Here is a 16309-nt window from a genome sequence, read left to right on the forward strand (position 1 = left end):
GAGTCCAGGCACTCCCACAAGAGTAAAACATGTTTATTAAAAATTGCTAAAACAGTTGCACCTTCAAATGTGGGTAGAATGAAGCTTTATGTTTTATTGTAAGTCTGATATGTTATGCCACTCAGAATTGTTTCTTTGAAGGAGTGTTGAGTAAATAAAACTGAGGTGGACCTTAAACTCACTGTAGAGCAAATGCATATTGTTTGAGGTACTAAAGATTTGTTATACCCTTGATGTTCTTGTTGCATATGATAAAGAAGTTCAGCATAAAGTTGCCTGAGCCCAAGGCTTTCTGACTGGTTTGTGACATATCAGAGAATGGACTTAAAAATTCCTGACCCTGCTTTTCTTACCCCATTCTTCCCTGTTATCTTTGCTGAATGATTAGCTGATGACTCATGCCTTGTGCTGAAGGGTGAAGTAATGCTTCCTGAGTTCCTATTTTGTAATGTGCTACTTACTGTTTTAAATCCTCTATCTACCTACCCACCCACCTACCTACCTACCTATCTATCCATATCTTTATCTTTGTTTCCTTTTCTATAAAAGGAATCCTATTGAGGTCTTTATGAGCATCCAGAATATTCATTCAATTTTCACGGTTCAGATTTTTTTTCCCTCAGAGTCCTTTGCTGTTTCCTCAGTTGCTTTATGCACATTACTGTATTATGATTAAGGAATACATAGCTGTAAAAATGTCTGAAAAAAACCCAGAGGCCAGGTCTCAAAAATATTCTCTAGGTTTAGGGATGCCTTTTCTCATAGGAGAGGTTGTTCTTCTAGGCTGCTGGTCCCAGGCTTCTTTCTGTACTATCTGCAACCAAATACTTGTAAGTAAAGTGAGTTCCAGTTGATGCTTGACAGGGGAAATCCATTTTGTCAGGAAATTAGCACTCTTTGCATGGATTTTTCTCAAAGTAAGTTTGGTGAATAAAACTGGCAGAATTAGCAGTTGTAATCATAGATGGTGGCCTCACATTTTTCATTACTGCAGCAGCAGCACAGACTGCAGAGGAACCTTAATCTCCTAGGTCAGTTAAAGCAATGTGATGTAACCAAGCATTGGCCTCACAGCAGCTTAGCAGAGAGCATATGCCTATCACTACCATCTAACCATATCAGCAACTGAGACCGTTTACTGTCCCTCAGAATGTGTCACATGGCAGTTTGGGTTCTCATTACAACATCTGTGATCTGTAGCAGACTGCTGTCTCATACAGATGCCCTGCACATAATACTGTATATGAGGTAATATTATTTAACAGTGTCATCTAGGATAGTAGAATAAAAATGAACATGTAAAATAATGAATATAGTTATTAAAAAATACAGCTACTTACTTTTTTTTTTTTAAAGCCACCAAACTGCCATAACAATGTAATATGCTATCATGAAGGGAAAAGCAAATTTGTGAGACTCATTAACCTACATGACATGAGTGTTTGAGTAAGAGAGGGGAGTGAAAAATAACAGATTAAGTAACTTTACCAATTAATTAGTCCATGTCTTCTTGTGTGCTTTTTGAAGTACTTCTATCTCATTTTGATTTGGAATTTGTCACGTTATAAAGGTTGATTCAGTGGCAAAAGTTTTACTGAAGATGAAGAGCATTACAAGGGACAAAGTTCTTTTGACAAAGTGTTGATGATGGTGAACTCCTGGCAAGGAGACAAATGAGAAATTCCTTCTCAGTGTTTAACTGCTATAATGTATCTCTTGAATGAATGCAAGATCACTTCAACTGGTCTTTTACTTTTGAAACTAAATCAAAGTATCCTTCCAGGAAAATCACAATAGGGAGCCTCTTAATTTTGCAATTTGTTTGTCATAAAGTACCAGATGCTAATGTGTATTTTTTCCCCCCTCTTGTAGGTGCCTGAGATTATAAGCTCTATTCGACAAGCTGGAAAAATTGCCCGTCAAGAAGAGTTTCAGAATAATCTCTCAGATGTTGAAGACCCTTTTGCCAAAAAGTTTGAGGTGCTCTTCTGTGGACGGGTAACAGTAGCACATAAAAATGCGCCTCCAGCACTCATAGATGAATGCATTGAGAAATTCAATCGTGCAAGCTGTACGAAAAATTCAGATTTCAGCTCATCATCCCAACAACATGAAACTGCTAATAACTTTGGAGGTTTCTCTTTCAGCAGCAAATTACGGTCTGTGTTCCAGCCCTTGGTCAATGAAGAGGAGGAAAAAAGGCCAATTAGGAAATCTTTTTCTCAACCTGGACTTCGTTCCTTTGCTTTTAAGAAGGATTTCCAAGAGGGAAGCCTTAGGAGTAACAGCTTTGTCAGATCTTTTGAAGAAGATGCAATTTCACTGAACCTAAAAAGTCAACTCGTCTATGGACACAGTGTTGTGCAGCCAACTGACATTGCAGAAAACCGGACTATGTTGTTTACGGTAAAGCAAGATTTGCAGCTTCTGGTAGCGTTTTCACATCTTGGAGTTTGGAGTGGCAGACACCAAAGCAGATGTTCTGACAGATGGCAGTTACTTCTTTGATAACTTAATTGCAATTACCAAAGCTTAACTTAAACTTGCCTGTTAGTGCAAATTGGTTTACATATTCTAAATAAGTTTATATTAAATAGTTTAAAACAGTACTGCCTGAAACCTTGGGCTTCTAAAGAAAGCTTTTAGAAAGTTACTGCAAGTTAGTAGGTAGTTGTGCAATTGCAGAATGGTATGTACACTTATATTAGCTAGTAATAACAGAAATAAATTTCCAGGGGAACAAATTATCTGTAACTAGAGCAGAAGGACCAAACCATGACTGAGAGCTAGTAGACTTTGTCCCATGATAAGCGGTTGAATTGATGAAGATGCTCCTGCTGCCAGCATGCTTGCGTAATGGTGTGGTAGTAGTGTAATAGCTTCCTACACTACTCCACACATGCTTCCACTCCTGCCCTGCTTTGATGTGTCTAGCAATGCCCTTGCCTTGATAGGTGAGCAGCAAAACTATTTTCTAAGAACTGAGAAGCAAGCAGGGAGTGTGGTATTTGCTCCTCTTACAAGCGTCATGATAGATAAGCTATGTAACATATTTTACTCAGCTTGTATCTTCTGAGCATGATACAAACCTGGAGCTGATACTGCAATGACTGACTCTCCTAAGGTCATCTTGGATCCATCAGCTGCTGTTGGAGCTGGACATTCTTAAGGCCAGTAATGGAGTGGAGTGTGTGCAATCATAGGAGGTTTTTTAAAGCAGGGAAGGAAAATCCTTAAGGAGGATTTCCACTGTATTATATCTGTAAAAAGTAGCATGCAGAAAATGTTGTAGTCAGCTATACCTGAATTAAAGCTTCTGTTTGGTTGTGACAGGCTGACATCAAACAGTGAGTGCAAGAAGGTGGAGAGATGTTTCTTCCCTAGTAAAAAGAAAGCCATGTTCACCTTCTTCCCCTGAGCATGTATTTCACATAAAGAATATAGGTACCCTTTGTAATAATAATGACTAATTTTAAATAAATCATTACTCTGTTATTGATTCATGGCACATATTTTAGAAATAGAGAGATTATAGTTGGGCTGGGTAGGTCCAAATCCTCTTACTCCAGTGAGTGCATTTTTAATTTATATTAAATATATGCAAATGTATTAAAATATATTTATATTAAATATATGCAATATATGAGTTGTCTCAAAGACACCTGCAGCTTCAGTCTAAATATAATGTCAGTCACCTGCTGGCAGCCACATTTCCGAATTGTGAGGCTTTGCTGATCTGGCTTTGTGTCTTGGGTTGCTTTCTGCCTGGGAAAATATTGTTTAGTATGCACAGCTGTATTCTTTTCCTATTCAGCCAGTCTAAATTCAGCTGAATATAAGGAAGTGAAGTAACTCTAGTTTGTGCCTTCAGTATCCACAGGCAGCAGCTGATGGCAGAGCTGAGTTTGTTGGTTACCTTTCCCCAGTGTTCAGCCGGTTCTGAGTCAGGGAATGCAGGCAGCATGCTTGAGTCTCATCAGTGTGTGTGGCTACATATGAAACACTTACAAGTAGCTTAGCATCCAGAGGGAAAAAAATGGCTGGTATATTCTCAGTTACTTACATTTTGCCCAGGACTGAAGAAAAGGTTGGCTGATGCATGACGTGTGAAAAATATTCAGATTAATTATTTGGCAGTTCTTCTCACTTGGTTCAAAGAGTCCTGATCTTCATATCTTCTTCCTGAAGAACCACTTTCCTAGCCCAATTTCTTAGGATTTGAAGGTGGGGAGGAGGGGGTATTTTGAGGTTTTTCTCCTGGCTGTATATTGGAGGATGAGGGGGAAAGAGGTTCATTGGTTTGAGTTTTTTCCCCTTGTTCAGTTGACTTCAAATGATCACTACTGCCCAGGGGCCAAATGTGAAAAAATTATGTGGGACTGAGCAATAAGAAGGAGGCTCTTGCTGCAGAGAGGGGAACACAGCAGTAATCAGGAGTAGGTGTTGGAAGGAATAACCCCATGAACAAAGGCAAGATCAGCCCCAGCGACAATACAAGGAAACCAGCAGGCATCTGGGGAGAACCATTGTGAGTGGTTGAAGTGAAAGAAGAGGTGGAAGGTGAATGCACAGGACCATTTTTAGATATACAGATGTGGCATATCTGACTTGATCTCTTCCCACATGAGATTTGTCCCTTCCCACTCTCTTAAGAAAGTACAGTTAAATTGGTGCTGCCGATGTTTTTTTGTGCATCTTTTGGTACTGGGTACTGATTGAAGTGGATTTCTCCAAGTCATGCTCATGAGTGGATCTAAATTCCACCTGCCTTCCTAAAATCTGATATGAGATTTGTTTTTAGCAGTCTCTGACATGCTAGAAAATATGAGGAATTTAAATTTTTCTGTTACTATCTCACAAAGATGTTACCAGAATCTGAAAAAATGAAAACAATAGTTTCACCATGAAAATACACTTTGCCCATCAATACTTAGCATCATCTTTTGACTGTACAAATGACCTACAGATTAAATTACATTAGAAAATATACTCCAATAAATTAATTTGTTTTTGAGTTTAAGTGCTTTAAATTAAATGTTATGTGTGCCATAAATAAATAAAGTTCACAAAAATTATTAAGTAGATTACAGGAAGAAGCACACGCTTGGATTTAAATTTTAAAGCAGCCTTATGAACTAGCTTCTGTGACTGTAGTACATTGCAAGACTGCAGAAAATAGGAAGAGGGAGTGTATTTCTCTCAGTGCAAAGTAGGTTACTTGTGATACAATATTGCTCTCATCTGTTTAAACAGTATTTTCTTGTCTCGTTAAACCTCAGTGCCATAATGTGCAGAGCTCTCAATGCCAGATCAGTGTTGTTTCAGTATTCTTTCTGGTAGTAATATGCTAATTGATATAAATATACAGGTAGAAAAAAAATTGAGATCTATATTTAGGAAACATTTGTATAGTGGGACAAAAGAAAGTGTAATGTTACTTTTTAGCATCTTGCAATTTATTTTGCTCTTTTTAGATTGGCCAGTCTGAAGTTTACCTTATCAGTCCTGACACAAAAAAAGTCGCAATTGAGAAAAGCTTTAAAGAAATATCCTTTTGTTCTCAGGTAAGATTGTAGTGTATTCTTTCTATCTTTTTTTGTTGTTTAAATATTCTCTGCTTGTGAATGCTCATGTAATCCTTGCACTCCACATGGATTCTCTCAACAGCAGTTTCAGTGATTGCTGTTGAAAAGCTGCTAATTAATCAGTAATTTTATAAGACCATCATTCTTCTTTCATGCTTTGCATTGTGATTTCTGAAATGAAAACTCACTCCTGTGTGCAGTGGATGAATAATATTAGCTAGAAGGAGCACACTGGTCAGGAACAAACTCTTGTTTGAGACTGCAGTGAGCATGATTCACGGTTGTGTAGATCTTGGGATCTCTGAGCCATATTTTTCAAGAAGTGAGAATGAAAGGAGAAAAATTATATGGAAGAGTTATCTGAAAAATACTTTAAAAGTATATTCTTTACAAGAATATAGGTTGCATGTGTTTAAATGAGGACAGTCCTCTGCCATGCAGAGGTAATATATGTGATGCACTGTGGGCAGGGTGTGTCAGAGACTCTTCATTCACTATTAATCCCTTTTTCTTGTGCCACAGAGTGTGCTTCTCTGTCCTTCTGCCTGAGTTTTTTTGTTTGTTTTGCAGGGTTTATTTTCCATAAATTACTCTATTTTTTAATTTGATGATAATAGCTTTTGTCACTGAACATATAGGCACATATTCTGAAAATTTCAGAGTAAAATACATTTTTAATAGGATTTATTAATCTCTGAGTTTGCTGTATGGGTCTTTTGTACTTCATCCATTAAAAACAAAATGAAAAACAAAACAATGTCTGACTTAATTGAAATTAAAGATTCATGAAGTATTAGGTTCTCTAACAGGACAGAATTTTAATGGCCAGATGTCTTTAATGTAGCTCTAACAGGGAAAAGTGACCTACACGTAATGCTATTTTGTTCTTTTCTTCCTGAAAGAAATACAGGTACAAAACATTGAGAGCAGGTATGACTGTTTCACTGCTGTTGTTTCTTTGCTAGGGAATTAGACATGTGGATCACTTTGGGTTCATCTGCAGAGAGTCTTCAGAAAATGGAGGCTTCCACTTTGTTTGCTATGTATTTCAGTGTACAGATGAAGCACTGGTAAGTGAAAGACAAGAATATCCAAACAGAATATTAGGCCCTAAATGTCTTCTATTGCTCTATGCTCTGTATTTTGCTGAATGTCCTCAAATCCTACTCCACTCAGAAATACAAGTATTTCAAAAATGTAACTAATATAGCAGTCTGCAAGATACCTTTCCATTTGTTTTGAGGGCAGAAGTTAAAATCCTCTTTAAAATCCACTAAATCTTCATTTCACAAACTAAGTCAGACCTTATGCCTCTTTCTGGGGCGTGTTTTCTCTTAGGGCACCTGTTCTGAAAATCAGGACTACACTCCTGTGCTCTAAGTAAGACCATAAGACCAGTGCATCACAACTGCAGTAAGCTTTTTGATCATAGACAAGAAAGGGCTTTGAGATAGCGGGTTTTATCATTCATTGGACCACAGTTATAAAATTGGGTGGCCTGGAAGAGACATGAGTTCATGATGAGTTTTATTGTGCTTGTGTGTTTGTGCACAGAGCCGACATAGCAACCAACAGCTTGGGTTTTCAATCATAAGCACATTTCCATGCAAAGGGCAGTATCATTCTAAAAAACTGTTGTGTTTGTGTTAAGGAAAACAGTGGAAGAGTTAAATTCTTTTCTTCTGCATGCTGTTCTTTTCAGGTTGATGAAATCATGATGACATTGAAACAGGCTTTTACTGTGGCTGCTGTACAACAAACTTCCAAGGCACAGCCCCAGCTCTGTGAAGGGTGTCCTATGCAAAGTTTGCATAAACTCTGTGAAAAGATAGAAGGTGAAGTTTAAAGAATTTTCTGGTTGAATATTTTTTCTGGCAGTTTCATTGGTGGACAGTATGTAAAATCCTAAGGAAATTACTGCTTAAAAAGAGCTTGGGACTTGGGGGAAAAGTTGAGAGCCAGGTACTTTTATATAGAGGACTATAGTGTCAGGTTTTCTGTAAAGTAATAGGAATTTTCTAACAAGAGGTAAGCTCCTTTATGTGTTTTAGTTGAACTTTTGAAAACTGTTTCCAAGTGTAAACATTACCAAGTTGCAGCTTGTTTGGCTCTTTTAGCCCTATAAATGCAGAAGACTGTAGATAAGGAACCTCTGAAGGACAGATGCTGCAATAGCTATGACCTGCTCCTATTGAATCCACTTAGAAACTGGCATTATGCTATCACTAAGCAGGAACTGAACAGAATGCTTTTAATATGTGGTGTTGATCTCTGCTCCTTCATGGAAACACAGGAATTAGAATTGTAGTTGCTGCCCAGGAACAGACGTTCAAGTAATAAAAATCCTCTTTACATTTCAGCAAATTTCAGTGTTAGATTTTGTTCACTTAAGTGAAGTTTGGGGTGAATAAAGGACAACAGCAGCTTGTCAGATCACGTGGCAGTGGCTTGTTGGACTAAAACCTGCCTAGTGTTAATTTGATGAAACTGGAGAACTTCCAAAAGTACTTTCACTCTATTTTGGCTTTCAGCTAGCTGTGATTTTTGGGAAGTTTCTTAAAGGCAAATGTTCCTTAATACCTTCAATCAAGCCATGTTATTAATCATATTGTCTGCTTCTGAAGGCGATATTCCATGATCAGAAACTGAACTGCACAATACTGTTGATGGCTTGCTGTTTTTCCACAGAAAACAGAGGAAAGGAATTTAATCCAGGATGAGAACAGAAAAAATAATCTGAATGAAAGGGTAGTCTGCTTTAGACTGTCAATAAATGTTTTCATCAAAAGGCAAAGTAAGACTTTCACTAACAAGCAATAAATTTACTCATTTTCAGAAGGGCCTAGAGCATAGAAATTGGAGAAAATGAAAGGGAATTCTGTTTATACCATAAACAATATCCAAGCAGCACTGCACAAAACACCAACAAAACAAGTCTGCTAAAATGCAGTAGATTGTGGGTTTGTCTTGTGTGATAATGGAGTCTTCAGCTAAGAGTATAATCCTGGTCTGTGCTCAGTAAATCTCCTCATTGCAGAGTTCATGTCCCTCATTTTAAAGACATGAATTTAGTAGTAGCTTTAAATTAACCTAGAGTTCTTTCTAATGCCCTCTTATGAAATCATGGAATGGGCCAGCTCAAATAATTGACAAGCTTTGGCTTAGATTGTCAGCATATTTATGTGATTGATTAATTCTGAAAAATTTGACCCTCTAATTTGTTCATTTTTGTTCCTCTTGGTAGGGTTGCACCCTTCTAAGACTAAACTGGAACTACAAAAGCATCTAACCACACTAAATAACGAGGAACAGGCCTCTGTTTTTGAAGAGGTTCAGGTAAGCTTTGTTTCCTACAAGATTTTAAAGCAGCTCGTGTTTTTTGCTAACATCTGTGTAAAACACAGAAGTAATTTTCATTTTTTGTGAATAATTCATTTTTTTTTACTTAATAGACTGCTAGCCAGCTTGTGTTTTCATTTAATTTGTTTTTCTAGAGCTGTTAAAAACTTATCTTTTGATGAAAATGACTGTTTTACTAATTTTTCTTCCCCTAATACTCCTTGCTTTCCATGGAGATGTTGCCTTCTCATTGGGTAAAACTGAACACATTTTTTATGGATGAAGGCAATAACTTGTACTGTGAGGACATTCAAACTGTTACTTGGACCAAAACAAATTTCTGTAATATTCCCCGATGAGAAAATTTCTTGCCTAAAATTTATCCTGTATCTTAATTTTTGTCAAATTAACTAAAGAAGTTAAACTTTCAGTCTTCTTAATTAAATCTATTTTAGGAAGAGGAAAGCATAGCTGGATTTAAAACAGATGATGTGCATTGTAGGAAGTGTCACTGGGATTGAAATACTGTTGAAGATTAAGAAATGTCAGAATTTTTAAAAAGTAATGTTTCCTTCCTCTTTTGAGTCATTTCAGTCTCTTTGTGTGTTTCCACATGGCAATTTATCACTCAATACCAAATTTGGAAGTTACTTTGTGGAACCAATTCCATGAGCTGAATAATGTCTTAGCATAGGACAGCTAGCAGCACTGTTGCCTTTTAGTGTTCTGCACACAGAACACTAAAAGCTTCTTTCTAGTAGTCACAGGAAACTGTTAATTGCTTGGGGTCTGCAAACCATTAACTTGGTAAAACTAAGAGTAAAGTACAAATCTCCTGCCCATCTTTCTCAGCTAACTTTTTCAGTTGGACAGCCTGGAATGTTGCATTCTTGCAGATCCATGTGTTCTTACCATCATTTGCTTTTTTGGGTGGTACTTTTATTACTCTAATGTGCTACCTTGGCATTAATTCATACTGTATTCTCTGCATTATATCAACAGGCTTATGGCAGCGTATGTTTTTCAAAAGTCCGGTTTCTGGGATTAAATTACTTAATAAATTGTTTTAAAATCTTCTCTTAAAATAATTGAGATCGAAATAAAATGCAGCATAGATAAATAAGTTCACCTTGTGCACTAATTTATAAAAAACCTATGTAATTTCCCAAAAACTAAATGTCCAGTGTGAAGGATTTCTAGAAGTGTTGTGAATCCTGTCTCTAGAACAGTACTCCATGTGTGCTACAAACTCAGAACTACAGTGGTTCAGTTTTCTTTATATCAAAAGAAAATGGGCAAAAATATTTTTAAGGCCTTTATTTGCTTGTGGCAGTTTGATATCTGTACAATTGTCCCCTGTCTAAGGTGTAAATTCTGTCCTGTATGAAGTGAGGTCAAGTGCTTTTGTCGCTGTGTTGGTGCTCTGTCTGGGACACTGGTGTCCTCTGGTGGACTGGAGTAGTAGCATTAACAGACTAAACTTGTTCCTAGATTGAAGATTTATTACAGTGACAAATGAAAAGTGTAAACATTTGCGAACTGTTGCACAAATGTATAATTACTGTGCTTGTGGTGTTTTCAATTACAGAAATTAAGACCACGAAATGAACAAAAAGAGAATGAGCTGGTTATCTCTCTTTTGAGAAACATGTATGAAGAAAAACAGAAGGACCATGTTCATGTTGGAGAAGCAAAACAGGTAAGTAAACATTCAATTTTAGTTGATGTAAGGAGAAGCCAGGAAAAAATTTTCCATTCCATTTTTATATCTTTCCAAAGGCAAATTTGCATCACTTGTAATTTGAAACTTCAGTGTGTAAGCAGTGGTGAATACTGGGTTCGCTTATGGTTCATAAACTGTTGTCATGTGCCAAAACAGATATCTCTGATTTTGAGGTCCCTGGTACAGTCTGATTTCAGGCCTAGGAGACAGGCGTGCAAACAAGGCAAACTACTAAATCATTTATTTGTTCTCACTGCAACGAAAATTCAATATATGTGAGAGAATGTATAGTGAATTTGTGATTGCTCTCAGCTGATCTGTGGCATTTGCCATCTCGCTGTCAGTGTTGAGTCAGTAATGACAACACATTGGATTTGGTCATTGATAAAGCTATTACATTTTCTCAGGACTGAAAGTTATTTCTTGTGTGCAAACAGCCATTTGAAGTGGCCTTAAGATGAGGAGGATTGCTGCAGAAACAGCAGCAGAGACTCTCATCCACATCCAAAGAGATGAGCTACCTTTTATTCTATATCAGGTTCCATCAATGTTGTTTAACTATTTATACAGCACAGGTAAGATTAGGGATTAGTGGTTTTGGATGCCTTGGTTTGTGAGTAGCTACCTTGAGACAACTCAAGGAGGTTAGTATTTAAAAAAGGATTCCATCCATTCACTGAAAACTTTCAGTTCCAATTATTTAGACCATTTTAAAAGTCTTGACTGTCCCTCTACTGTTGGTTGACAATTCCACTGTGATGATTGCTGTCAGCCATTTTGTGACATAAACTAGGAAATAAATAAATGCAGAGTAATTAGAACTGTGAATAAATTAGGAAAGTAGCAGCAAATCTTCCTTTACTATATTTTCACTTTGTTAACCTCTTCTCCTTTTATGGCTTACTAGCTAATTATTGACCTTCCTGAGTAAACAGAAGGAAAATTGCCTATTTCACTCTCTGATTTATTGTCTTGGGCATCTCACCAGAAATATGCTTTTAAGATAAAAGCATTTCAGTTGTGGGATAAGAGGAAGAAACATTGCCTGAGGTCCTCTGTCATCGTACCTAAAATATTTTTGTTTGGTGTAATGCTAGCTGATGGTCAGTCACAAACAGCTTGGAAATAGGGATATACAAAGCAAGATAAAATCTTTAGGTATGAAGTATTGAAGTGTGTCTTCAATGATTTGAAAATGTATAAGGTCTGCTGCAATCTGTTTGTTCAGTTCCTGAAACCAAATTGTGAATACAACACTTGCAAAGATGCCAGCGTTCTAAGAGGAGAACTGACTTCCCCATAATCTATCATTTGTCTCAGCATAACATTTTATATTTACTCTGATAATTTATCTCCAGGCCTGTGTAATAGTAGATACCTTTGAACACATACTGTTATTTGTCTCAGCAATCATTAACCCATGACACCCTGATGTTCCTGCTCCCTTCTGTTCTGCGTATTCACTTTCATGCTTTTCATTGCCTTTTAAAAAAAAAAAATATTTAAATCAGGGGAGAAAAAAATGAAATGTGATACTAGTACATGGATCATGTTTAACAAAAACACTTTAAAATAAGTGTTTTTTCATAAGAGTGTAATAGCAGGCAGCATCTGATTTACCCTTGGAGAAAAAAATGAGGGAAGGTGTCATAGTTTAGGAATGGTGCTCTCCATTCAGTGCCCCCACCAAGACTCTCCAACCCAGGCTCCTACAGTGGTGGATGGAGAGTACAGTTGGAGGCACAAAAGGCAAAGATCACAGGCTGAGATAAGAACAATTTACGGGAAACAGCAATGAGGTAAGAAAATGACCAGTAATAGCAGCTAGTAATACTAGTCACAGAGTGTACAAGAAAAGAAACTATTCACGCAGAATCGACCCCCCAGTGATAGACAGTACTGCAACACTCCCTCCTGACACATTTTTTTGACTGGAAGGAGCCCCTTCTCTCTGAAGAGAGAACCCTACCTCCAGCAATGACAGGTGGTGTAAAATATCCTTCAGTTCCTGGCCATGCCCCCTCCTGGCTACTACAAAAATTAACCTTGGCCTGGCATAACCAGAACAGAAGTTAAAAAGAAAATACAGGAGCCTATAAAGTTGTCATACTGGAAAGAGAATGTTTTAAAATTACATCTGGGCTGGACAGTTTGGTGATGGTTAATAACATATCATTCACCTGCCCAGTAGCAATTGCACAAATCAAGCATTCAGATCTCTGAATTTAGGGACTAGTAGAGAGGGCTATGGTGCCTGTCAGCTTCAAGATGAACCTCCCAAAACAGCCTTGAAAACTGAGCTCTGGTTTCTACTGCAGGTATTGGGTTTGGATGGTAATATTTGTATCATAGTATTGTTTTTTTGTTTGCTACGTTAGTATTCACCAGCACTAAAAATGGACTGAAATATTTATTTAAGAAGCAAAACTCTCAACTGGTTGTTAGCTTTAAGGTGAAAATGTTTCTAGTGGTGAAATATATAGGAGATAGATTGTTACACATCTTCCTGGCATAACGGAGAAAGTTGAGAGTTTCTGTTAATGATGAGAATTTGATTCATTTCTTCATTGAAGAAAAGGGAATCCATAAGAAATCTCTAATCTGTTACACGTAAACATTTAGAATTTGTACAATTCTACATTGGTATAAATGAAAATTTATCAATAGAGGTGTAAATCCATATTAAAGTGGCACTTCTTCTGAAGCATGTTAGTTCACTCAACACATTTCCTAAGAGATTTCCTGTCCTTATTTTTGGATAGTTTGTTAAACTTCAGTAAAAGTATCACTAGTGAAAAATTCATGACAACCTGAGGACACCAGGAAAAACTATTGGTACAGGTTATAGAAGTCTTCAAACAGTTCACTGAGATTTTCTCCATGCTGTTAAGTATTTTGCATTTCTGTTTTTAAACACTTGCAGGCTTCACAACCTCCTGCTGAGAATGCTGTAAATGAAGTGTCCAGCAGTGCTTCGAGATTCAGATTAGACATGTTAAAGAACAAAGCAAAAAGGTCTCTTACAGAATCTTTTGAAAGTATTTTATCACGTGTAAGTATCTTCATGTTTATTGTCTTTGAATATAATGTTATTGCATTGTTTATTTGATAGAAAAGTCTTATTTGTTAGCATTCCAGGCCTTAGCCCAAAGGTTATTAAAGTCACAGTGACAAAAATATTTGAGTGTACATTTTAGAAGACAGAAAAAGCTGGGCTTTGGCCAAGAGAATACCAAGCCCTGGATGAAGTGAACTAATTACAAGATGAGAAAGTGTGTATATAGGCATTTTAAAAAATTAGTGTGAAGATTAATATGAGGACTTATAAAAAGAAACAATTGGTTTATTTCTCTTTCGGATTTAAAAAATTAAACCAGTAATTATAATTGTTCACTTCTCTTTATGTGGAAGAGAACTACTAAGGAGCTGACTAAGCATTCCTTATGAGATGTGTTTATTAGTGACACCGAACTGATTAATAGTGGGATATCTGAACTTTTTAATTCTGTAGATTATTTAAAGGTGAGGAATGTAAAGAATGGCACTAAGAACATGAAGGCATCTATGCAATATTACATCTGGTAAAATTCTCTGTAGGCAGTGTCTGGAAGTACTAATTAGTGGAAAAAACTTCAGCTTCTATGTGATAGTGATTCCTTTCCAACCTAGTTAATTCTGTGATTCTGTGAAAATATTTATCATGAACAGATCACTGAAATTAGCTACTGAAGTAAACAGCAACAGTTTGAAATTAAATCAGATGTCAAGTTTAATCATGATTTAAATCTATGGAGTGTCTTCTCATTCAAATAGCCTTCATTCTGCACCTCATGAGAAAAGTCTGAGGAAAACAGTAGGAGGCTTGGAAAGACTTCTGCTTGACAAAGGATTAAAAAAATCAGACCTTCTCCCTTAAAACAAAAGAGTTGTGACAGAATGCCAAATAACAAATACTCAGGAACAGAAATTGGATGGTTACATTGAAGCAATATCTAGTACAATTTATTCGTTCACAGACGAGCAACTCGTAGTGACAAAACTAGGTTTTCAAAGCTTGCTTCAGGCATCATATCTAACCTCTTCTCTTAAGACAAATGATAGCAAAAGAACGGTTTTCCTGTTACAATTCTACACATAGAAATGCTTTTGAGTTTTGTATCTCCTCTTGTTACTTCCCAGACAGCATTTCTAAAATTCACCTCTATAAAATCCTACTGCAGCTGTGCTGAGGATATTAAATATGTTAGTGTTGTTATATTAGCTGTAGTATTGTTCTAATTTTTTTCAGTTTGTTCTGACTAGTATAAGCTGCCTTCATGTAAGCATAGCTGTGCACTGGTTGCATTTTCACTGGCATTGCTGTTTTGATGGAAATTCTTGATTTTGATCAGATCTGGAGCCAGAAGTTTTGGCTGAACTAGAGAGATGGTCACTGTTGTGAATAATGACAACATTTTATATTTTACCTGGAATAAAACTTCAAAGAGAAGATGAGGTCTAACTTCAGAACATTAAAAAATTATATGATTTAAGGTTAGGAAGATACGAGTTCCATAATTGTGTTAGCACATCAGAATTCATCCGATATTTTTTTCCTGGTTACACAAAAACATTATTCAAACAAATTATATAAAAATATTGTTCACAGATTCTACAGAAATATTTATGCTTTCTGATTTGTACTTAATGGTAATACCAGAAATTATGTTGTCCTGTGTATTAAATTTATATGGCTTTAGTCCTTTGTAAAAGCATCCTTTTCATTTTTCTGTATCTTTGTAAGTACCTAATACAGCAAGTACTTTAACAGTAGTTCTAATACACATGAAGTATGTGATTATGTACATATCATGGAAAGCACATCATTGCCCATGAGAATTCCTTAATTCCACAGGATCCTTCAAGTTTGCAGAGACTATCCTGAATGAGGCTTCTGTTTCCCATAGGGAAAAAGGGTATTTTTAGGCATTTCAGGAAATTAAATTTGATACTGTCTGTGAAAATTACAGATCCTAAATGTGCTATCCAAATCTCTTTGGTGTGCCCTATAAATGACAAACTTAACTACTGATGTGCTTTATTTCTACAGGGCAGTAAAGCCAGAGGTCCACTGGACAGGTCTGGTTCTGTGGATTTGGACAGCTCTATGTCCAGTACCTTAAGCAGCACAAGTAAAGTAAGTAAAGCCTGGGATAATTGTACATATTTAGACACTTCAAAAAATATTCCCTGAAACAACTAAGCAAGTATGAAATATGGTCAGATGTGAAATGTTTCAAGTTGCTTTTAAGCTTTTCATTCTATTCCCTGTGTTATAAACCAGAGAAGTGCTACTGAATTAGAAATGCCTTGTACTATATGTAACATATATTTTGTATGAATATGTGAAATAAAATATTATATAAAATCATCTGAATTTTACAACAGTGTGCAGCAAAACAAGTGCTATAATGACCATGCTCCTGATCCTAATCTGACTAATCCCTGAAAGTTCATACCATGAATGCAGGACTGTATTAAAAGAAACATAAAACTAAAGCAGGAAGTAATTTCCCTGTTTGTGTGGTTAGAAAACTTTTAGTCTGTATAAAACAATACAAACCAAAAGCATGGAAGAAGCCAGTCTTCTTCCCTGGAGGCAGCATAGCACTCTGCAGGCTTA

General features: G+C 36.5%; 1 protein-coding gene across 7 annotated transcripts in view; it reads left to right on the forward strand.

Moving 5' to 3' along the window:
- TBC1D1 (TBC1 domain family member 1) overlaps nt 1–16309 on the forward strand; it is a 105934-nt gene that overhangs the window by 46113 nt on the left and 43512 nt on the right. For all 7 annotated transcript variants that reach the window (XM_041458595.1, XM_041458586.1, XM_041458604.1 and 4 more), the window contains 8 exons: nt 1873–2406; nt 5475–5564; nt 6551–6655; nt 7288–7420; nt 8830–8921; nt 10513–10623; nt 13571–13699; nt 15737–15823. In XM_041458595.1, the coding sequence (XP_041314529.1) occupies nt 1873–2406; nt 5475–5564; nt 6551–6655; nt 7288–7420; nt 8830–8921; nt 10513–10623; nt 13571–13699; nt 15737–15823 (1281 nt within the window). The remainder of the gene's footprint in view (nt 1–1872; nt 2407–5474; nt 5565–6550; nt 6656–7287; nt 7421–8829; nt 8922–10512; nt 10624–13570; nt 13700–15736; nt 15824–16309) is intronic.

The sequence above is a fragment of the Pyrgilauda ruficollis genome, unplaced genomic scaffold (genome assembly GCF_017590135.1).
Source record: "Pyrgilauda ruficollis isolate IOZ18807 unplaced genomic scaffold, ASM1759013v1 scaffold1, whole genome shotgun sequence".
NCBI lineage: Eukaryota > Metazoa > Chordata > Aves > Passeriformes > Passeridae > Pyrgilauda > Pyrgilauda ruficollis.